This window comes from Schistocerca gregaria, chromosome 9 (assembly GCF_023897955.1).
Source record: "Schistocerca gregaria isolate iqSchGreg1 chromosome 9, iqSchGreg1.2, whole genome shotgun sequence".
Taxonomy (NCBI): domain Eukaryota; kingdom Metazoa; phylum Arthropoda; class Insecta; order Orthoptera; family Acrididae; genus Schistocerca; species Schistocerca gregaria.
The window spans coordinates 201,825,209-201,847,809 of record NC_064928.1 but is presented as its reverse complement, the minus strand read 5'-3'; the positions used below and the strand labels follow the sequence as shown (position 1 = coordinate 201,847,809).

Genomic DNA, 22,601 nt, shown 5'->3' with positions numbered 1-22,601 from the left:
CAGAGAGGCGCTGGGAATCTATTTTTTTCTATGTGTGTTGAATGAATTTCCTATCTTCAAGCCCATTTTTCTAATAGTTTCATCCTTCCTTTGTCCCCGTCATCAAATACAAGAACTGTATTATAAGTTGCAATTCTGGTAACTCCGTCAGTAGCAGAAGGCAAAACAAGAACTAAATTTTCTCATTTTGAGAGTACTGAAGGCGCGAGGGAAACACGACTGTCTGAACGCCTTATGTTCGAATAGTGATGATTGCCCGATTTGAAAGTTGGTGGTAATATACGCTATACATCCTCGACGAAGACCGGATTTCGGAATTTAGTGAGCATCCCCTTCCGCTTAGCGCGTCGTCTATCTGAACGTGTGTCCCACTTCAAACTTGCAATGAGATTTTGTAACTCTCGCGATGGCTAAATTTACCAGTCACGAATCTTGCCGCTCTTCAATGGACCTTCTCAATCTCTAGAATCAGACCCAACTGGTAAGGGCCCCATACAGCCGAACGATACTCTAAGACTGGACGAACTAATGTATTGTAAGCAATTTCCTTTGTTGAAGGACTGCATCGCATCAGGATTCTACCAATAAAGCCAATATAGAGTTCGCCTTGCCCGTTTCTTGTGTAATCTGATCATTCCATTTGAGATCATTTCGAATAGTCACACCCAGATACTTGACGGATGTTACCGCTTCCAAAGACTGGACATTTATTTTGTACTCGTACATTAATGGGGATTTTCGCTTTGTTATACGCAGTAGGTTACACTTACTAATATTGAGAGATAACTGCCAGTCATTACACAACGTATTTTCTGCAAATCCACATTAATTTGTTCACAACATTCGTGTGATACTACTTTCCTGTAGACTACAGCATCATCGGCAAACAGTCTAATACCGCTGTCAATACCATCAACCAGATCGTTTACGTACATCGTAAAAAGCACCGGACCTATTACGCTGCCCTGGGGCGCACCTGAAGTTACGCTTGTTTCTGTCGAAGTCACCCCACACAGGACGACATACTGCTCTCTGTCTGTTAGAAAACTTTCTGTCTAACCGCATACGTCATCGGATAGACCATAAGCGAGCACTTTTTGGAACAAACGACAGTGCGGAACCGAGTCGAACGCCTTTCGAAAGTCGAGAAAATGGCATCAACTTGGGAGTCGGTATCTGGAGCCTGTTGTATTTCATGCTCAAAGAGGGCCAGCTATGTCTCGCCTGTGCGTAGACATCTAATGCCACATACCTCCACAAAGCTAGAAACTAACTGTTGAATCCCTGATATACAAAATGAGTAATGTATTTCGTCCCAGAAGCGGAGAAACGAACTATCAAGTAGATAGTCATAATGTTTTGCTCATCAGTGTAAAGGCAAACTCTTCATCAGTAAACCTATGCATGACTCATCTTACACCAGGTGGGTAGTCATATTCGAGAACGACGTCATACGGGCGAGCGGTTGCTTGAAACATACACTGCACTCTGTACTCAAGCCGGTGCTGTCGATGACATTCACATTCGATTTCATGGAAACTGTGATAGTAATCAAAGGCACCTTACAGATCTGGACTACGCGAACGCATCCCTTCATGCTTGATGCCTTCCCCGACGGAGAAGGCAACTTCCAACAGGATAACGTTCGGGTCACAAGACCAGAACCCTGCTACAGTGCTGAGGAGCGTGGCAGTGTACTCACACTGATGTCTTGAGTATTAGACTCTCCTACTCTGAACCAGCTGGAACGCACCTGGGACTCTATCGGGAGCTAGTTCCTTGCCCACAAACCATCAACCAGGACAGCTACTAAGCACTTATCGAACCCATGCCGCGCAGAATCGCTCCTGTATTACAAGGAGTGCACAAAAATACGGAAACCAAAAACACTATACATTACCATGCCTAACACGGGTTAGGAAATGCCGCGTGGGATTAGCCGAGCGGTCTGAGGCGCTGCAGTCATGGACTGTGCGCCTAGTTCCGACGGAGGTTCGAGTCCTCCCTCGGGCGTGGTTGTGTGTGTTTGTCCTTAGGATAATTTAGGTTAAGTAGTGTGTAAGCTTATGGACTGATGACCTTAGCAGTTAAGTCCCATAAGATTTCACACATTTGAACATTTTTGGTTAAGAAAAGCAGTGGCATTCAAAACTGCTTTCAGTGGCCTCGGAATGGATAAACACAGCTTCCGTACGGTTTTCAAGGGAAATTTATACCACTCACGCTGCAAAATATTGACAAGTTTGGGCGACGACAATGCAGATGGATAGCGATCAAGCAAGCTTCTTCCCAAAGTAGACCACAAAGACTCAGTAATATTGAGATCTGACCAGGGAAGACGCAAAAGCAGTCGTGGATGATGTGAGAAGAGCGACCGGGCACCGTGTCGTCTCGTAACACAGCATCTCCATTGGAGAATTATCACCGTACAATGGGATGGTCCTTATCAGCCGAAATCGCCATATAATACTTGGCAATAAAGCAACCTTGCAGAGTAACCATGGGGCAAGTGGAGTACCACTATATGTTTGCCCAAATTATCACCGAACGCCCGTCACGTTCCATTCCTGTGGGCGGAAACTCGCACAGGAGTTGTCCACAGCGTGAAACGAGATTCATCCGACCACATGACTTTCTTCCATTGTTCCACAGACTAGGTTTTATGGCTTCAGCCTCATGTTTCTCCACTTTCATCACTGATGAATGCTTTTATAATTCCAGCTCGCCCTACAGTTCTCTGCTTCTAGAACTCCTTTCGTTTTGCTTTGGTGTTGACAGCGTTCGCGAATGCGACATTCAGTGTCTTTTGCAGCTGTCCTCTTCAATGACCGTCCGTCACGACCTGTCAACAGATACAATTTGTACACATTGCGATTTGGCGGATGATGTTTTTTCCCCTTTTCCTGTTTGCAGTATAAATGTTCGATACGCTATCTATTTAAACACCAATACTTTGGCTACGTTGGTTACAAGAGCAGCTACCATACAAACACCAACAATTTGCCCGCGTTCGAATTCGCTCAGTTTCGACATGATACATTCACACCGAGAAAGAACGCTGTTCTGATCACGATTGACACGTGGAGCGTAATGAGGCAATTGTGCAGGCGCTGTCCATGATCAAATATAATAGCGCAACCTGCAGGCTTGACTAGCACCTTCATTCATGTTCAAGCATGAATTTCTCGCACTGTTCCGGTATTTTTGTCTAACTCTTGTACATTTCAAAGGTAGGCAAAGCGATGATTATTATTATTATTATTATCATCCTTTCTGCCAATATTCTTTCGCCTTTTCACCATGTCTCACTTTTTTATCGTCAAGCCACTTACTGGTTCAGCCTTCGACTGCTTCTAAATTTAACACTTCCCACACTAACTTTCTCTTTATCTTGTTTCTTTCGTTTTTATATTGTGTATTTCTGATTTATTTTTAACTACTCTGATTCAGCTTCCTGCGAATTTCCTTTCCCAGGGATACTTATAGATACGTTGTGTGCCTATTGCCATTCACCCTGTGTAAAACTCCAAAACGTATCAGTCTTCTTCCTGTATTCTTTCTACATTTCTATGAATTTGCTCATTACTTTTTAATTTCCTGTATTCTTTACTTCTTGCTGGATCTAAAACTTTTACTCGTCATTTTCCTTTCTGATATTTCTATATTTACTGACTTATAATTCAGTGCTTGGCTTTCACTTGGCTAGAGGCATTCTGATTCCACTACCATGTTCTAATGCACTTTTTCTTGATACTCTCTTTCTATCAAGTTAAATTAAAAAGGAAATTTTGTTGTCGACTAAATTCTTTGCGGCACTGGTGAGGTGGTCAAATACTTTTATTGAAATTTATTCCAGAAATTCAGCTTAACTCTAACAGGTATATATGTAATATCTAAAGGGACGTATGCAACTTTGTGGCGGGCCGGGACTCGAACCCAAAGTCCCCGCCTATCGCGAGCGGTCGCCTTATCACTTAAGCCATCCGAGCACGTTTCCCGGACCGACCTAAATTTCCAAATATCACACGTATTTCTTACGTCTCATTGATTATTAATTCATTTACCCACACTTAGGTCGGTCCGCAGACCGTGTTCGCATAGCCTTAGTGATAAGGCGACCGATCACAAAGTTCGGGGATTCCGGGTTCGAGTCCCTGTCCGCCACAAAGTTTCATACGTCCCTTTAGGTACTACATCTATACTTGTTACAGTTAAGCTGAATTTCAGGAATAAATTTCAGGATTTGAAACTGTACTTCGTCAGCAGATATAAATAAATATTTTTATGGCTAAATACTTTCTTTGTGGCACTAAGGCTGAGTGAAGATTGTGGATTTCATTTCGCCCGGTGAAACTTTAAATAGAGATTATTGGATATAAGTTCCGTCCTTTATGCAAAACATTGTTTTATCTTGTTACCCAAACATGTTTTCGCACCTCTGCGCCATCATCAGTGCTTTTGTTTATTGAAAAAGTGTAAAAAATTAACATACTTCAGGTTGTAACTGATCTGACAAAATGAGGCCTAAAAATAGTTTTTTTGTTCGAGCACACACACACACACACACACACACACACACACACACACACACACACACACACGCACGCGCGCCTTTTCACTTTGAAAAACACGATGTAAACGATGTCGTTGTGACTCCTAACCTCGTCTGCGTTCCTTTATTCCGGAGAGAGAGAGAGAGAGAGAGAGAGAGAGAGAGAGAGAGAGAGAGAGTGAGTGAGTGAGTGAGTTTGAGGCCAAATTTGAATTTTGTTTACATATATATAACCTTCTCTAGGTTTCTGTGTTGCCTTTTCTCTAAAGTTCCGTTTATGTGTTAAAAACTTGTGTCTGCAGAGTGTAGTGTATTCATTTAAAAACTTATTTGCCTTTTGCTGTTGCCTTCTGTATGTGGAAGTTTCCTTCTTTCTTAGTTTATACTACAGGCTGTGGCTGGATTTCAGTATTTTTAAATCCGCTGCTATTGCAGTTGTATGGTGGTTATAGGCTATTAGGTAGTCGGCAAATATTCTTTTTAGGACTCTGATGAGTGCCGAGTATCTCGTTTTAAAGTCCCTGCATGTTTTTCGTGTGCATAATGCTTAACAAGTGTCGCATCTGAGTTCATATGCCCCTGACGTGTTGTATTTACCTGTAGGTGTCTCCTGCGTTCTGAGTTTTTTCTGTGTTGTCTGTCTTGTGTCCAAATTTGAAGTCCCTGTTTCCTCAATATGTTGTCTATTCTACTGCAAGTTTGTAGGTAAGTACAAAAAAAAACAGTGTTTTGCTTAAAAAGCGTAGCCTATATTCAGAAATTTTAGCTGCAAACACGGAAAAAATACAAGAGCTGTAAATTCAAAGGACGAATACTTTAAATAGAGCTCTGGGGCTGAGGCGAGCGCAGTGGTACGTGGCTACCTGTTGTCCAGCCTATAAGGCAGAGCACACCGCAACAGGTAGTAAACCGCGTCCTACCTGCTAGAATGCAGGCCGTTCGAAAACCGCAACCTTTCGGCTGCCTTTGCGACGTAAAAAGAAATTTTGTGGCGTGACTGTATTACAAGGCACTGCAGCAAACGCTCAATGGCCACGGGTACATATAATCGGCGAGCTAGTGTATTTGTGGTTACCAATACAATTCCTCCTGCAGTGTGGGGGGAACTAGTAACGACCTTATAGCGGAGTAGGCAGGACAGTAAGAAGTATTATCCTTGTGTACAAGGGAAGAATACAGGGTGACACTGCAGTAATTGAGGTCCTCCTTATGGACATACAGGGGATGGAAAAATAATGGAAACACCGCTAGAAATGCGTGCTTGAACATAAATACTTGGCCGGGTGGGGTGACCGAGCGGTTGTAGGCGCTGCAGACTGGAACCTCGAGACCGCTACGGTCGCAGGTTCGAATCCTGCCTCGGGCATGGATGTGTGTGACGTCCTTAGGCTAGTTAGGTTTAAGTAGTTCTAAGATCTAGGGGACTGGTGACCTCAGATGTTAAGTCCCATGGTGCTTAGAGCCATTTGAAGCATTTGTGCGCTTGTCGCCGGCCGAAGTGGCCGTGCGGTTCTAGGCGCTACAGTATGGAACCGCGCGGCCGCTGCGGTCGCGGGTTCGAATCCTGCTTCGGGCATGAATGTGTGTGGTGTCCTTAGGTTAGTTAGGTTGAAGTAGTTCTAAGTTCTAGGGGACTGATGACCTCAGTTGTTGAGTCCCATAGTGCTCAGAGCCATTTGAACGATTTGTGCGCTTGTGGTGTTGCAGCGATGAACGTGGTGGGGATGTCGCTGTTCTCTGCGGGGGCGATGGCCGTGGCTGCGACTCTCCTGCTCTACGTGGACACCCTGCGGCACGTCATCGGCAGGGCGCCCTCCGCCGTCAAGACGCACACGGCGCTCGTGCTCTCCATATACCCGGTCAGTCTCTGCACAGCTACCTCTACTAGACCACGGTTAAGTACTCGAGGCGATTAGTGTAAGTGAAAACGTCGGAGTGCGACACTGATGTCGCGACTGCTCTAAATAAAGGGGGGGGGGGTGTTTGGGGAAGGAGACCAGACAGCGAGGTCATCGGTCTCATCAGATTAGGGAAGGATGGGGAAGGAAGTCGGCCGTGCCCTTTCAGAGGAACTATCCCGGCATTTGCCTGGAGTGATTGAGGGAAATCACGGAAAACCTAAATCGGGGTGGCCGGACGCGGGATTGAACCGTCGTCTTCCCGAATGCGATCTAAATAAGGGGAGAAGCGTAATTTCAAGAATGTGGAGTCGTTATGAACAATCTGGCAGACCAAAAGAAAGGTCAAGACGTATTTCTGTGCTTTAGAGCCCTAAGATTTATTAAGCTTCACAAACTGAGCAAGTCAGTAACGCGTTCGTCGACCTCTGGTCCCTAGGCAAGAAGTCACTCGGCTTGGTATTGACTGATACAGTTGTTTTATGTTCTCTGAGGGATATCGTGCCACATTCTGTCTAACTGGTGCGTCATATCGTTGGAGGGGCCTGCTCATAATACTCCGAACGTTCTCAATTAGGGAGAGATCCGACGACATTACTGGCAAAGGTAGGATATACCAAGCAGTACATACAGTGCACATATTTTGACTTGGTTGATTTTGAATGTGGGTGCAATAAGTGGGTGAAGGAATAGTCGCTAGGCAGAAGAATGGAATGGAGGAGGCGTGTTCTGTGGGAAGTGACTACTTTCAATGTTGATAGTTAACTTTGCTTCCTGAAGAGGAGTTGTAAGTAGCACTCGCAATGCCCTGAAGTTCTCAGATTGTATAAAAGTATATTGTCACAAACAACCCAAACTAACTGTGTCACTGATTCATTACTTAGTGGTTCAAGAAACCACCTATAAAAACTAAATACCATTTATTATTCATTTTAAAAAATGTAAACGTTCAAAGGAAATTCTGTTGCATTCCAAAATTCCTTAAACTGCCAGAATTTTTTAAAAAGGTCACTGCAATTTCAGATAAACTGAATGATATATTAAGCTTCATAAACTGATCAAGTCAATAACGCGTTCGTCAACCTCTGGTCCTTATGCAAGCAGTCGCTCGGCTTGGTATTGACTGTTGCAGTTGTTGGATGTCCTCTGAGGGATATCGTTCCACATTCTGTCTAACTGCTGGGTCATATCGTTATAGGACCCTGCTCATAATACTCCGAACGTTCTCAATTGGGAAGAGATCCGACGACATTGCTGGAAAAGGTAGGATATTCTGCTAGAATAACAGAAGACACTATACAGGAGTGCGGTTGGGAAGATATTCCGCACCCACCTTATTCGCCTGATCTTTTCGTTTTCCGCTCTATCGTACAACTTTCGAGGAACTTCCTTTGACGATGAAAATGCGCTCCGAAAATGGCTACATGGATCCTTCGCCTCAAAACGGCCGCGGAATCGAAAAGTTACCGCAGCGTTGGGAGATTGTTATAAATAATCAAGAGCTGGCTTCGAAGCTTCAGTTAGCAGTGCTAAGTGCTGAATTTTGCTTTCGAACCCTCGTGTGTGAGCAATTACGCGTTCATGTTACGCTCCCTTTTCCCACTCAATCTTCGCTGACAAATGATCGATACGTTAGTGCCGTTTACTCGCACGGAACCAAGGGTTTAGTATTTTGAGTTTGATGTGAATGTAGTATCAGGAGTACGCTTGGTTTGTGAAACCCACTCTCAGGCAAAAAAAAAAGAAAAAACCGATGCAGTACGAAGCAATTATCCGAATGAGACGGAAATCGATAAATGTGACGTACATGTACAGGAAAACAAACCATTGACATTTCAAGAATAATTGAATCATATGTTAAGATTCGCAAAATGAGCAAGTCAATGACGCGTTCGACCACCTCTGGTCCTCATGCAAGAAGTCACTCTGCTTGGTATTGACTGATACAGTTGTTGGATGTCCTCTGAGGGACACCGTGCCACATTCCGTCTAATTGGTGCGTCATATCGTTGGAGGCCGCTGCTCATAATACTCCAAACGTTCTCAATTGGGGGAGAGATCCGACGACATTGCTGGCAAATGTAGGATATACCAAGCAGTACGTATAGTGCACATATTTTGACTTGGTTGATTTTGAATGTGTGTGCAATAAGTAGGTGAAGGAATTGTCAGCTCTGTGAGAAGTGTCTTCTCTCTCTCAATGTGGGTAGTTAGCTTTGCTTTCTCAAGAGGAGTTGTAAGTAGCACTCGCAATGCCCCGAGAATTCGGAGATTGTATAAAAGGGAATTGTTAGAAATACGCCAAACTAACTGTCTCACTGACTCATTAGTTCGTGGTTCAAGAAAGCACTTACAAAAACTAAATAACATTCATTATTCGTCATTTTAAAAATGACAACGTCCGAAGGAAATTCTTTTGCGTCAAACGCCGCTCGTGTTTATATGCAAGTGGACAACTGAAGGCGACTTTACTGTCATTTTTCCGCAGTCTCTTCCTGTTCTGGAAGCTTCTTGCGTGGAAAAATGTTAGAGAGACTTCGCTGCTCTCCTTTCCAGTACGGCTGGTCACATAAAATTTGATTGTTGACGCCGCTTTCGCTGCGTCTGATGCATTATTAGCCGATTAAAAAATATAATTGCTCACTTTCGCAAATTTTAACATCTGTATGCTATCTCACATTTAAGAATTAATTACAGTTTTATAATATAAGACAATTTAAAGACATTACACGGAATTAACACGGAAATACAGCGTTTCTTACGGAGGTTTACATAAATTATTTTAGTTTGGGGCTTAAATTTATTGACACACAAAAAGAAATGTTTCATAGTGCAAGTTGTAGATTAAGCCAATCGAACAAACTCACTCCTCAAAAATAGTGCACTTATATTCTCATAACATCGAATATTATACTATATTCATACATTAAATTAGTAAGAAAGCATCAGAACGTATTAAAAATGCGAGGTTTACGAAAAAAGAAATTGGACGTAGTGGAACGCAAACCACAAACACTTCATAAAATCAGCCACGATTCCGTAACGCTGTTCACTGCTGTAAAGCGACCACTGATACTACAGAAACTTATCTAGCTTGTTGCCTTATCCTGAAACATCATCTTAGCTATATTGCTCATTCAAATTTAACAACGATAAGTTGTATCAAGAATAGCGTGAGTTTAATGGATCTTCAACATTCCGTTGCCTTCAAATGGCATGCTCTCATAATACGCAAGCTACAGTAATTCTTTTACCACGAATATGATGTTCCTCGTCATATTATTACAACGAATCATACAATTAACAGCGGGTTTTCTACGGCTCCTCAGTTTGCTGGTGCTTAGGAACGATATATATACATATGGGCTTCAGCTGAAGCCAGTATGGCGCCTCACATCTCTCCACGGAAGGGAGATAGTGTACATGTGACGTAGGTGGCGGTCCGTCATCTCATTGGTCAACGTTCAAACGCAAGTTCAGGATATCTGACATGCTAGATATTGCTTTGCACTTTCGAGAGGACTCTCCAAAGTGCTATTGCACTCTATGACGTCAGAAACTCAGCACGCTCAACACTCAACGTTTGGATGCACGGTCCGTGTGCCGACGGCTTCAGCAGCAACAGTATCAACACTTCCCGTTGACAGGGGCAGCCCCTGCGATAGAGAACGTGCGTAACTCGGCTGTATCACGGGTTGCCGCGTGCCATGACGTAGGCGAAATCCGCCATTTCGCTGCTCCCACACAGTGCAAATGATGACTGATGAGCAAAACATTGTGCCCCTCGTGTGTCGTACCACCTTCGGAACGCTGTACAGCAACGATACTGCATGGCGTTGATTCAACAAGCCCTTGGTAAGTTTCCGCAAGTATTCGACTGGTCGATTGTTTGAGATTGCGAAGCTGGCGCAAGATAGCGTCCCATATCTACCGAAGCTGGAGGCCAAAACTGGAGCGTGAGTCTACTGTCGAGCTCCTCACACCATTACAGAACGATTCTTCCCCCTCGAAAGGGGCATTTATGCTGCTGCAATACGCTGAGAATGAAGGGAGGCAGGTGGTCCGCAATAATGTTCATATTTCCATCTTCGAGAAGAAATCGAAAAAGAGATAATTGTCAGAAGGACTGACACGCCTTATGGACAAGTCAAAACAACATTCGGGAAAATTAAAGGCAAGGGTGGTAACTCTAACTAGGCAAACTACCCATCGCACCCCCTTCAGATTTATTGGTACAATGGCCAAGTGGGTAGCTCGTCACAAACTGAACACGGTTCAAGCGTGAAAACAGGAAGAAGGTGTACTAAGCTGCGAAAAAAGAAGCAAAATAGAAATAGTGAGGGGTCCAAGTTCAAGATACGCAACACTGCAGACTATGAATAGTCACGGTGTCGTGGTTATGTGATCACAGTGTTGAACTCCGAAAGGGGAAAAGGGGAGATCGGTGTTCCAATCTCCCTCTTGCCTTTTTTTACAATGATATCAACTGTCCGTCCAATAATTGATATGTCTGTTCGCTGTATTCAAATTTATATCTGTGTTGCGATGTAACAACCGTCAGCAACAGCGAGGTGTAAGGAAGGGACTTCCAGATGTACCATTCGTTACGACTCTTGCATTCTGTTTTGGAAGTTTTTGTTCTTGAATTCCTTCGTTGCAACATAGCTCACACCAGTCACCTGTTGTTTTCCATTTCTGTGAGAGGTCTATGAGGCATATCACCTGCTCTCAATATTCATCACTTTTACTTGCGACGGTAATATTACAATGCAGAGGCAAAGGTACCTGGTACACGTGCCTAATATCGTGTGTTGCTACCGTGAGCACTGAGCTGTGCCACAGCACGACGAGGTATGGACTCGACTAATGTCCGAAGTAGTGCTGGAGGGAATTGACGCCATGAATCCTGCAGGGCTACCCATAAATCAGTAAGGGTACACGGGGGGGAAGCTCTCTTCTGAACAGCACGTTGCAAGGCATCCCAGATATGCTCAACAAAGTTCATGTCTGCGGAGTTTGGTGGCCAGCGGAAGTGTTCAAACTCAGAAGAATTCTTGGAGCCACTCTGTTGCAGTTCTGGAGGGTGGGGTGTCGCATTGTCCTGCTGGAATTACCCAAGTCCGTCGGAATGCACAATGGACATAATGGATGCAGGTGATCAGACAGGATGCCTGAGTACGTGTAACCTGTGAGAGTCGTATCCAGGCGTATCATATCGTTCCAACTGCACATGCCCCACACCGTTACAGAGCCCCCACCAGCTTAAACAGTCCCCTGCTGACATGCAGGGCCCATGGATTCAAAGTTGTCTCCATACCCGTACACATCCATCTGCTCGACACAATTTGAAACGAGACTCGTCCGACCAGGCAACATGTTTCCAGTCATAAACAGTCCAATGTCGGTGATGACGGGCCCAAGCGAGGTGTAAAGCTTCGTGTCGTGCAGTCATCAAGGGGAAACGAGTGGGCCTTCGGCCCTGAAAACCCATATCGATTATGTTTCGTTGAATGGTTCGCACGCTTAAACTTGCTGGTATCCCATCATTGAAATGTGCAGCAATTTGCGGAAGGGTTGCACTTCTGTCACATTGAACGATTCTCTTCTGTCATCGTTGGTCCTGTTCTTGCACGATGTTTTTACGGCCGCAAGGAAGTCGGAGATTTGAATTTTTGCCAGATTCTTGATATTCTCGGTACACTCATGAAACCTTCGTAAGGGAAATCCCCAATTTATCTCTACCTCGGAGATGCTGTGTTTCATTGCTAGTGCGCCGACTATAACACCAGGTTCAAACTCACTTAAATGTTGATAACCTGCCATACCGCCCGACAACCGAGAGAGATGGCCTGGGGTGTCATCTCTTTCATAGCAGAACTCCCTTGCTTGTCATCCGCCGCACTCTTACGCACAGCGGTACGTCGAAAATAATCTACGCTCCGATTTGTCGCCCTACATAGCAAGCCATCCTGGGCTTAAGCTTCAGCAAGATAATGCCCGCCCGCACATAGCGAGAGTTTCTGCTGCCAAACCATACCTTGACCAGCAAATTCCCCTGATCTCTCCCTGAATACAAACGTTTCATATTATGGGCAGACGATCGGAGTGGCCGAGCGGTTGTAGGCACTTCAGTCTGGAACCGCGCGACCGCCTGATTCAGGCATGGATTTGTGTGATGTCCTTAGGTTAGTTAGGTTTAAGTAGTTCTAAGTCTAGGGGACTGATGACCTAAGATGTTAAGTCCCATAGTGTTCAGAGCCATTTTGACTATCTGTGTACACAAATACTTTTCTCTCTAGTGTGTAGTGTTAAGAATAATCTTATCTTTTAGAATATCTTTAGTTTCAACAGCTACACTTTTTCGTCGTTTTCTAATTAACCAAATAATTGTCTAACGCAGGCTACTGCGTATCATCTAAATTTGCGCTGTAACCAGATTTGTAACCATGTTGTCAGTATGACTAAACGGTGTCGTCAAGAATGAAGCTAAAAAAAGGGAGAAACGGAACGAAACAAATTTGACGAAGGCTATTCGTGCAGTCAGAAATCTAAACTATAGGGAGACTGAAGGGTGCTAAAATACACAGGACGATCAAAAAGTTTCCGTTTGAGGACGTTGCTGCAGCCTATACGAGTATGCAGCGTAGCGCGATTCCGATGCGTGTATACATAGGCAAAGGATTAGTGGAGCACTCGTGTCTTTCCGAAGTACGTGGGATAAATGTGGAAACGTGAACTATGGCGACGTTATTATCAGATGTGTTCAAACGGGACCAACGTGCTGTTATTTTTTTCTTGAATGGCGAAGGACAAACACCGGTAGCGATCCATCGGCGAATGACAATTTCTCCCTGTCGAAACCCACCATTGTTCCGCGCTGCCACATGTCGTAACGCGAGCTCACGTGGGACACACTCCTGCACCCGCCCTGTACTCCTGATCTCCTCCCACGTGATTACCACGTCTTCGGTCCCTTAGAAAAGGCCTTCCCGCGTCGACAATTACTGTCGGATGAGGATATGTAGCAGGCAGTTACGGACTTATTAGCACAATAGAACACGATGTTTTACCAAATGGGTCTCAACCTGGTGCCTCGGTGAGATGTTTGCCTCAATGCTCATGGCGATTCTGCGTGATTTGCATTCCGATTCTAGACAGCAACGCCATCGAGTGAAAACTTTTTGGCCTGCCCTTATATTAAACGTGCCACGATCGACGTTACAAGCATTTAGCAAGAATGAAGTTTCTCCTTCAAGGATAATTTCATGAAATATTGTGACAGGCGCAGAATTGGAAGAGGAACTGATGTCTTACCTACTCCACACAGAACAGATATTTTACGGTTTCATCTGTGGTGACCTATATCGAAGGCTTAAAAGCTTTATTATTGATTGTTTAGAGGAGGGGAGCAAACTGCGAGATCATTGGTCCCATCGGTTTAGGAAAGTATGGGGAAGGAAGTCGGCATTGTCATTTCAAAGGTACCATCCAGGCATTTGCCTGAAGCGATTTAAGGAAATCACGGAAAACTGAAATCTGGATGGCTGGACGCGCCATCTCCCTCGCTTTTGGAGTTAGTGGCAACCGGTGGTGTACACACTCCGGAACAGCCATTTAACAAGGGAGAGGCAGGAAGATTCAAAAGGTTCAAATGGCTCTGAGCACTATGGGACTCAACATCTGAGGTCATCAGTCCCCTAGAACTTAGAACTACTTAAACCTAACTAACCTAAGGACATCACACACATCCATGCCCGAGGCAGGATTCGAACCTGCGACAGTAGCAGTCACGCGGTTCCGGACTGAAATGCCTAGAACCGCACGGCCACCGGACCGGCTAGGCAGGAAGAGCTTGGGTAGCTTTACATATTTTATAACATCAAAAGAAATGGTCAAACGTTAATTGTGTTTATGATATGCGTCCGCCTCCATAGCTGAGTGGTCAGGGCAGCTGGAGGCCAACTGAGGAGCTACTTCGATGTTGAGCAGGAACCGAGGTCACGAAAACGGACAACGCCCGGGACAGCGGCGTCATGGCCTCTCGCCACTCCATACCTCATCCGCATTGGCAAAGAATGACACGGCGGCTGATCGGTATTGATGCACCCGCCGGAGCTTGCGGGCTGAGTTTACGTTGTGATACAACGTGTCGCCTACCGGCAGACTATAGCAGGCGATTCTACAGTGTAATCAGTAGTCCCCAAGGCAAAAATTGGTATATATTTGGAGCTTTCTGAACAAGGACGATTAACACCACGCTAGCATCAGATGGTAGGCCTGCGTGCATCTCTAGTGATTGGCTTTTATCTCCGCCAGCGTTTCACACTACGCCATACCTGTAAGAACTTCATCGTCTTGCGATCACGCCATTGACACCATTTAATAACCCATACTCACTTGTGAGAGGAGGCAGATATAAGCGTCACCATTTCCAAAAGCTCTTTTGTACTCATAGCTATATTTTACTTTCATTAATGTTTGATCTAAGACAGGGATGTCCAACCTGCAGCATGCGGTCATGTGCGTCCCAAAGCTAGTATCAAAGCGGCCGAAGAAGTGAACATCTATCTCAAGATCGGTAAATTAAAAAGGTTCATACAAGTCGATTTATGTAAAGTTGTGATATAGTGAATATTTTCAATTTCAAATGCCCACTACATTGTGCTATTCATTCGTCCATCCTGTGTGCTTTTCCTCTCTCAGCGTTTATTGTTAGTTTGAAGTATATTGTGCTCGCCCTCCCCCCCCCCCCCCTCCGCCTCATGAAATAAATCAGTTTTTTTTAAGCATCTACTTCCTTCAAAAACATTTGACAGATGCAATGACTCCATAAAATCACGCGAAATTAAAATTAGCAGTTTTCTTTTCTCACAAGGAAAGTAAAGCTTTTGATAAATAAAAAAAATTCGTAAGACGATGTGGCGTAGTCGTATATGCGAGGGTTGGAACTTTAATAGTGGCAACTATTTATTTCCAGCTCATACAAAATATATACGTGTTTCAAAATTTTACTGATCTTCAAAGTAGTCACCAGCATTGTGTATAACCTGTTGCCAGCGATGTGGAAGTCGTAGGATACTCTTAGCAGTGCCAGTTATGTTGACAGTTCGAGGGGCGCAGTCTATTGCCGGACGAATTTGTAGCAGTTCTGAAGCGAATGCCATGAAGTGTTTTCTTCAGTTTAGGAATCGAGTTGAACTCACTAGGGCTTAAGTCAGGGGAGTGCAGTAGGTGGTATAGCACTTAGAAGTCCCCTCAGTCAAACAAATCAGCAACAGCTTGCACTGTACATGTTTGAGCATTGTCCTGCAAAATGAAGGTCAGGTCCTGCAAAAAGGATCATCACTTCTGTTTCTAATCTGGTCGTAGGTTGGGTTCCAAAAATGAACAGCATAGAGACAGAAGTGATGACACTTTCTGCAGGACCTGGCCATCATTCTGCAGGACAATGCTCAAGCACGTACAGTGCAAGCTGTTACTGATTTGCTTCACTGATGGGGCTGCTAAGTGCTATACCACTTACTGCACTCACCTGACTTAAGCCCTCGTAAGTTCAACTCGATTTCTTAACTAAAGGCCGTCCGGTATGGCCGAGCGGTTCTATGCGCTTCAGTCTGGAACAGCGCGACCGCTACGACGCGGCATCGAATCCTGCCTCCTCGGGCATGGATGTGTGTGATGTCCTTAGGTTAGTTAGGTTTAAGTAGTTCTAAGTTGAAGGGGACTGATGACCTCAGCTGTTAAGTCCCATAGTGCTCAGAGCCATTTTCTTACCTGAAGGAAACACTTCACTGCATTCGCTTCAGAACCGCTACAAATTCATCGGGCAATTAACCGCGCCACTCGAACTGTGAACACAACTGGCACTGCTAAGAGTATCCTGCGACTTCCACATAGCTGGCAATGGGCTATACACAATGCTGGTGGCCCCTGGTGGAAACCCAGTCACAGTCCTCTAGTGCCAGTATCAGCTGTTCCTCAAGCACTCACTGATCCTCCTCTGTCAGGTGGTGGCGTCGGTGACATACTGCGCTGTGGTGGTGCCGCACGCGCAGCTGCTGTCGGAGGCGGTGACGCAGGGCAGCGTCACGGTGTGGTGTATCAGCTGTTCCTCAAGCACTCACCGATCCTCCTTTGTCAGGTGGTGGCGTCGGTGACCTACTGCGCTGTGGTGGTGCCGCGCGCGCAGCTGCTGTCGGAGGCGGTGACGCAGGGCAGCTTCATGGTGTGCCTGTACCAGCTGTTCTGCCTGCTGGTGGCCTACTGCGGCGGTGAGGCGGAGCTTATCCGGCGCGCCAAGCCCAGCTCCCTGGACCCAGCCGTAGGGCCCTGCTGCTGCTGGCCGTGCTGCCGGCTCTGCCTCAAGCCGGCCGCCGTCAACAAGTACGTGCCGTACTAGTTCACCTCACCACCTGCTCAGCTGGATGTTATCAACGGTGTAGCTTCACGCTGATCTGCTGTCACCTGGGAATCTGGATAAACAGAATTATCTGACATATTGCCTGTTGGCATCTGGGTAGCGGCCTTTGGCAAAGGCTAGTTTCATGATTTTCCCGACATTTCACCAGCACGAGTGACTGCCATTTGTGCTGGAGGGACATCGGGAGAATAAATAAACAAATGTTGGCTGAAGATCACGTGACAGAAGCCACCAAACAGTACATGAACAGATGGCGACAGGTGTTGTTCTGCTGTTATCCTGGACTACAAATTAGCAGAATTCTCTGACTGACGTATTGCCTGTTGGCATCTGTCTCGATATCTTTGGCCGATGTTAGTTTCATGATTTTCCTGCAGCAGGAGTGGCTGGCGACGGAAGGTAAACCTCTGACAGTGCCAGCCACTCATGCCGGAGAAACAGAGAAACAAGAGTTCGACTCCCAGTCTGGCATGCAGTTTTAATCTGCCAGGAAGTTTCAGATGTTTAAATGTGTGTGAAATCTTATGGGACTTAACTGCTAACGTCATCAGTCCCTAAGCTTACACACTACTTAACCTAAATTATCCGAGAATAAACACACACATCCATGCCTGAGGTAGGACTCGAACCTCCGCAGAGAGCAGCCGCATAGTCCATGGCTACAGCACCTTTAGACCGCTTGGCTAATCCCGCGTGGCCAGGAAGTTTCATATCAGCGCACACTCTACTGCAGAGTGAAAACTTCATTCTGGAAACAACCCCCGAGCTCTGGCTAAGCCATGTCTCCGCAATATCCTTTCTTCCAGGAGTGCTAGTTCTGCAAGATCAACAGGAGAGCTTCTGTGAGGTTTGAAAGGTGGCAGACGAGGTATTGGCGGAAGTAGAGGACGGGTCACAGGTCGTGCTTGGGTAGCTCAGTTGGTAGAGCACTTGCCTGCGAAAGGCAATTGTGCCCAGTTTGAGTCTCGGTCCGGCATAAGTTTTAATCTGATAGGATGTTTCAACAGGAAAACAGTTAAACAAATGTCAGCCAAAGACCCCAAAAGAGAAGCCAACAGGCAATATGTCGACAGGTGGCCACAAAGCCTCAACAATCCTTTTAGTTCTCTGATCAGTTGGTGCATCAGGGATGACAGTTACAGTATAGTGTCACCAATTATAGGTCTAAGAAAAATTTCGTCTTCTACATACCATAAGTTCCTAGATATCGGCAACCGTAATTCAGTTACCGTTATTTCTCCCTACCTTTACAACACACAAAACTGGAAACCCAGTAAATATCATGTGTTCAAATGTTCAGATTTGTGTGAAATCTTATGGGACTTAACTGCCAAGGTCATCAGTCCCTAAGCTTACACACTGTTTAACCGAAAGTATCCTAAGGACACACACACACACACACACACACACACACACACACACACACACACACACACACACGCCTGAGAGAGGACTCGAACCTCCACCGGGACCAGCCGCACAGTCCATGACTGCAGCGCCTCAGACCACTTGGCTAAGCCCGCACGGCAAATGTCATGTGTAACTATCACACGTTAGTTTCGTGGAATCAGTTCTCTTGTAATGTTTTACTGCACCAAATTGTGTAGCTAAGATTGAAAGCAATGAAAATGGAGTAGTTTCGAAAATTTATTTCCAACAACTCTGTAAACCTCTATTCCCAATTATTCACATAGCTTTCGCTAATATCACCAGTCAGATAAAAATAGGAACGTCTATTACAGGAGTCATCTCTTCCTCGTAACACAGAAAATCTTTATTTACAAGATACGTGAAAGTAGTTGAATTTAAAAGCCAAGAAAGATCTCCGTTAATACTTTCATTGAAAACAATTGGAAAAGCAGTTTGGTCATACAGTACGTAGAGTGCTCAACCCTGCTCAATTATCTACAGCCAAAATAAATGACTAAACTTTGCAGTTGGTACCAAGATTGTGTCTCCACACAACAACTGTCAATTAGAAAGGACCAATTAATAAATTACATAAATTATATGTATTTCTTTATTGGTCCTGTAAACCGTGATTTAGTACACAGTTTGCACATATGATACAGGACAGTCCAGCTTGAGACAGTAAGTAATACATACAGTGATTTTGAAATACTAATTCAATGCATATTGCATATTGGTAGCACAATTATAAAAATGGATAAGGTAATTTATCGTATATATAAGACAAAATTTCCTCTTTTGCAGCTGAACGTTTTATTTGTATGCACCATATTTGTTTGGGCTATTCTTGCTAGGCATCGTCGGTGGTCCGTAATGTAAAGAAAATTATGCATAATTAAGTATTTTGATATGAGATCTGTAGTAATTCTTGGGGCTGTTGAGGGAGAGGGAGGAAAAGGGTGTTGGGATGGCGATGTATGGTGGGGGAGGGGGGAAGGGAGAATGAATAAATGAAACATTTCTGGTAGACACAAATAAAACTTTCACTTGTAAAAGAGTAAACTTTTTCTCAGCTACACGATACAGCAAAATTCATGAAAATGGCTGAAAATATTAACAACACATGTAAGATGATTGATAGTAATAATTACACTTAAACATGTTTGATCAGTTTTCCAACTTTTTATGGTGATCCAAAATCTAAGAAAAGAATAGAAGCAATGGTCAAGTAAATACTCCTACAATTTCACTTTGCACTTACATAAATTTTGTTCCAGTATCAATTACCAACGACCAATTTTACAAATGTTTGTACTTACTATACTCACATTTATGTTATGCTTCTACCTAGTATCACAGTTACACTTGAAGATATATTCTTCTTTTAAGGTGCTTCCTTTTGTGAAGATTAGTACTCTACAAGTAAACAAACAAGCACAGGTAGTTTATAGAGACTTTTAAATATTAGTCTACAGGTGTCTCTATATTTAGCTTGCTTTAATATTCTGACGACCTTTTTCAGTAGTGTGACTGAATTGGAAGGAATTAGAGGCTGTTGATGGTGAACATGGGTGTAGTGTATTTCTGAAAAATGTTTGATATGTACGGAACATAATAGAGGTGACTGGGTGTTTTTGTGTCGTCATCATCATCATCATCATCATTCATCCCCATTACAGTTGGAGGAAGGCAAAGGCAAACCACCTCCGCTAGGGCCTTGCCTAGTCGGCGGTGCGTTTCTCCTACATCGTCCCCTACGCTCCTTGGAGCATGGGACCTCATCAAATGCAATGCAATATTAAGGCCTTATTCACTTTGACGTCTGGATTTTCAAAACCGCCGACAACCTGAAAACTATAGCTACATCATTATCCACACTCTGCAAAACAATGTCAGGTGCTTGGCGGAGGGTACTTGACATTCCATTCAGTTAAGGAGTAAGGCAAGGATAGCTTTTTAAACATCTCTGTGGACACTGTGTTATTAATCTAATCTTTCCCTAGTGGTCCCTCCAAGAGTAATTGTATGGGCTTGCAATATATTTCTAGAATCATCACTTAGTTATTTCTAGAAACTTTGCAAGTAGGCTGCCGCAGTATAGGTGGCGTCTTTCTTCAAGTGTTTGTCAGCTCATTTCTTTCAACATCTCCGTGATGCTCTTCCACTGGTCAGACAAACCTGTGACTTTGTGCTGCTCTTCTCTGCACACATTCAATATCCCCATCTGATCTATTTGGTGTGGGTCCCACACATTTGAGCAATATTGTAGGATGAGTCGTACAAGTGATTTGTCAGCAATCTCCTTTCTAAACTGATTGTGTGTGCCTAGTATTGTAGCAATGAACCGAATACTGACACCTGCATTCCTAAGCAGGTTCCCAATCTCTGCATCACTTTGAAACCTTATCTAATCAGACTGGTATTTGCATCACTTTTGTCAGTACTTTTGTCTTACACTGGTTTACTTTCAACCCGTGCTCTAAACTCAATAGCCTGTTCACTCCATTCAGAAGGTCAATGTCAGCAGTGAATCTTATCGACGATACTCTCTCATCCTGAGTTTTAATCACACATCTGAACATATCTTTTATTTCGTTAGTTGATTACAGGTTCATTAGTAGAACACTGCTTCCTCGCATTACACTCTCATTAATGTAAACACTTCTGTCTTAATCTTTCGCTCTCACAGTTTCCTCTCGGCTCATTCCCTGCAGTGTGCATCTACTTTTCTGGAAATTCCAAACATACTGCATCACGTCACGAGGTCTGTTCCAAAAAATTCTGGAACTTCCTCCACAATTTTTTTTCTACGCTTACCTTTTACTTACTGTGCATGTTGTCCTTCGAAATACTCTCCTCCAGTTCCCACGTCCAGAAGTAGTCTTGGTAGGCCACTTGCTGGATCCCGCAAAGCGCCATCTGCGAATTTTCTTTTATCTCATCTGTCGTTGCAAATCTTCGTTCTTCCAACGGCGTTTTCAACTTTGGAAATAAAAACAGTCTGCAGGGGCCAGGTCTGAAGAGTACTGAGCATGAGGCACGACAGTGATTCCGTTTTTTACGCAATAATCATGCACCAACAGGGATGAATGTGGGGGTGCATTAGTGTGATGCAAGAGCCATGAACTGTGTCACCACATTTCAGACCGTTTCCTTATCACATTTTGTTGCAGAGTCACACACGTCGCGATAGTACCATCGAATAACAGTTTGTCCCTGTGGTAAGAATTCATGATGACGTAATCCTTCAAAGTCAAAGAAAACTATCAGCTTGGCTTTGACATTTGACCTGGCCTGACGAGCTTTTTTTGGTCTTGGAGAAACTTTCCCTACTCGTTGTGAAGATTGAACCTTGGTCTCAATATCATAACCTTAGACCCATGTTCGTATAGGGGGTCAGACAGTGGAGTGTGTAAGGTTTGCAGACGACATGGTTGTGATGGCAGAGTGTGTGAGAGAGATGGAACAAATGGTAGGTGATCTAAACACAAAATTAGAAAAGTATGGAATGAAGATCAACAAGAAGAAAACAAAAGTATGATAATTGGAGGAAAGGGGAGAAAAGGCTGTATGAAAATAGAGGGAGAGGAAATAGAGCAAGTGAATAACTTCAATTACTTGGGAAGTGTAATAATGGATGGTATGTATTGCTTAGCAGAAATTAGGAAAAGAATTGCAATGGCAAAAGAAGTATTCAAGAGGAAACAGAAATTACTTTGCGGACCACTAAACAAAGATCTGAGGAAAAGACTGTTACACTATATGGTGCGGAGACCTGGATATTGAGGAAGGAAGATGAAAGAAATTGGAGGCGCTAGAGATGTGGTTATGGAGAAGAATGGAAAAAATGAAATGGAAAGATCGAGTAAGGAATGAAGAAGTATTAAGAAGTCTTGGAGAAGAAACAAACATGCTGAAAGTCATCAGAAAGAGAAAACGGAACTGGATTGTGTAATGCACCTCTTTCTCCGGGGGACAAATATTAATTATTATCAGTAATAGTATATTAAGCTACAAATTATCATTTTGAACCTTTGTGGTCTCCCTGGTGTGTCTAGTCGACCACAAGTCCCCGTCACGCTGTCCACTCTAACAACAGAGTACATACAGGGCTGAAGACATGGAAAAAGAAAGGTATCATCACAATTTGAATTTAGAGTAGTATAACTTTCTTGGTCGTTGTTGCACGCTCGTGGTCCAGTGATGAATCTCACCATCCACTGTTTGTTAAATCAATTTGAGGTCCAGTGTGTCTATTCTGCTGAGTAAGAACTGACACATATTTAAACTTCCAACTTTTATTTAATAAATGCTGATCGTG

At 44.1% G+C, this 22,601-nt stretch overlaps 1 protein-coding gene across 2 annotated transcripts in view; it reads left to right on the top strand.

Moving 5' to 3' along the window:
* LOC126292057 (organic solute transporter alpha-like protein) overlaps nucleotides 1-22,601 on the top strand; it is a 336,266-nt gene that overhangs the window by 290,567 nt on the left and 23,098 nt on the right. For both annotated transcript variants that reach the window (XM_049985863.1, XM_049985862.1), the window contains exons 3-4: nucleotides 6,260-6,411; nucleotides 16,592-16,833. In XM_049985863.1, the coding sequence (XP_049841820.1) occupies nucleotides 6,260-6,411; nucleotides 16,592-16,833 (394 nt within the window). The remainder of the gene's footprint in view (nucleotides 1-6,259; nucleotides 6,412-16,591; nucleotides 16,834-22,601) is intronic.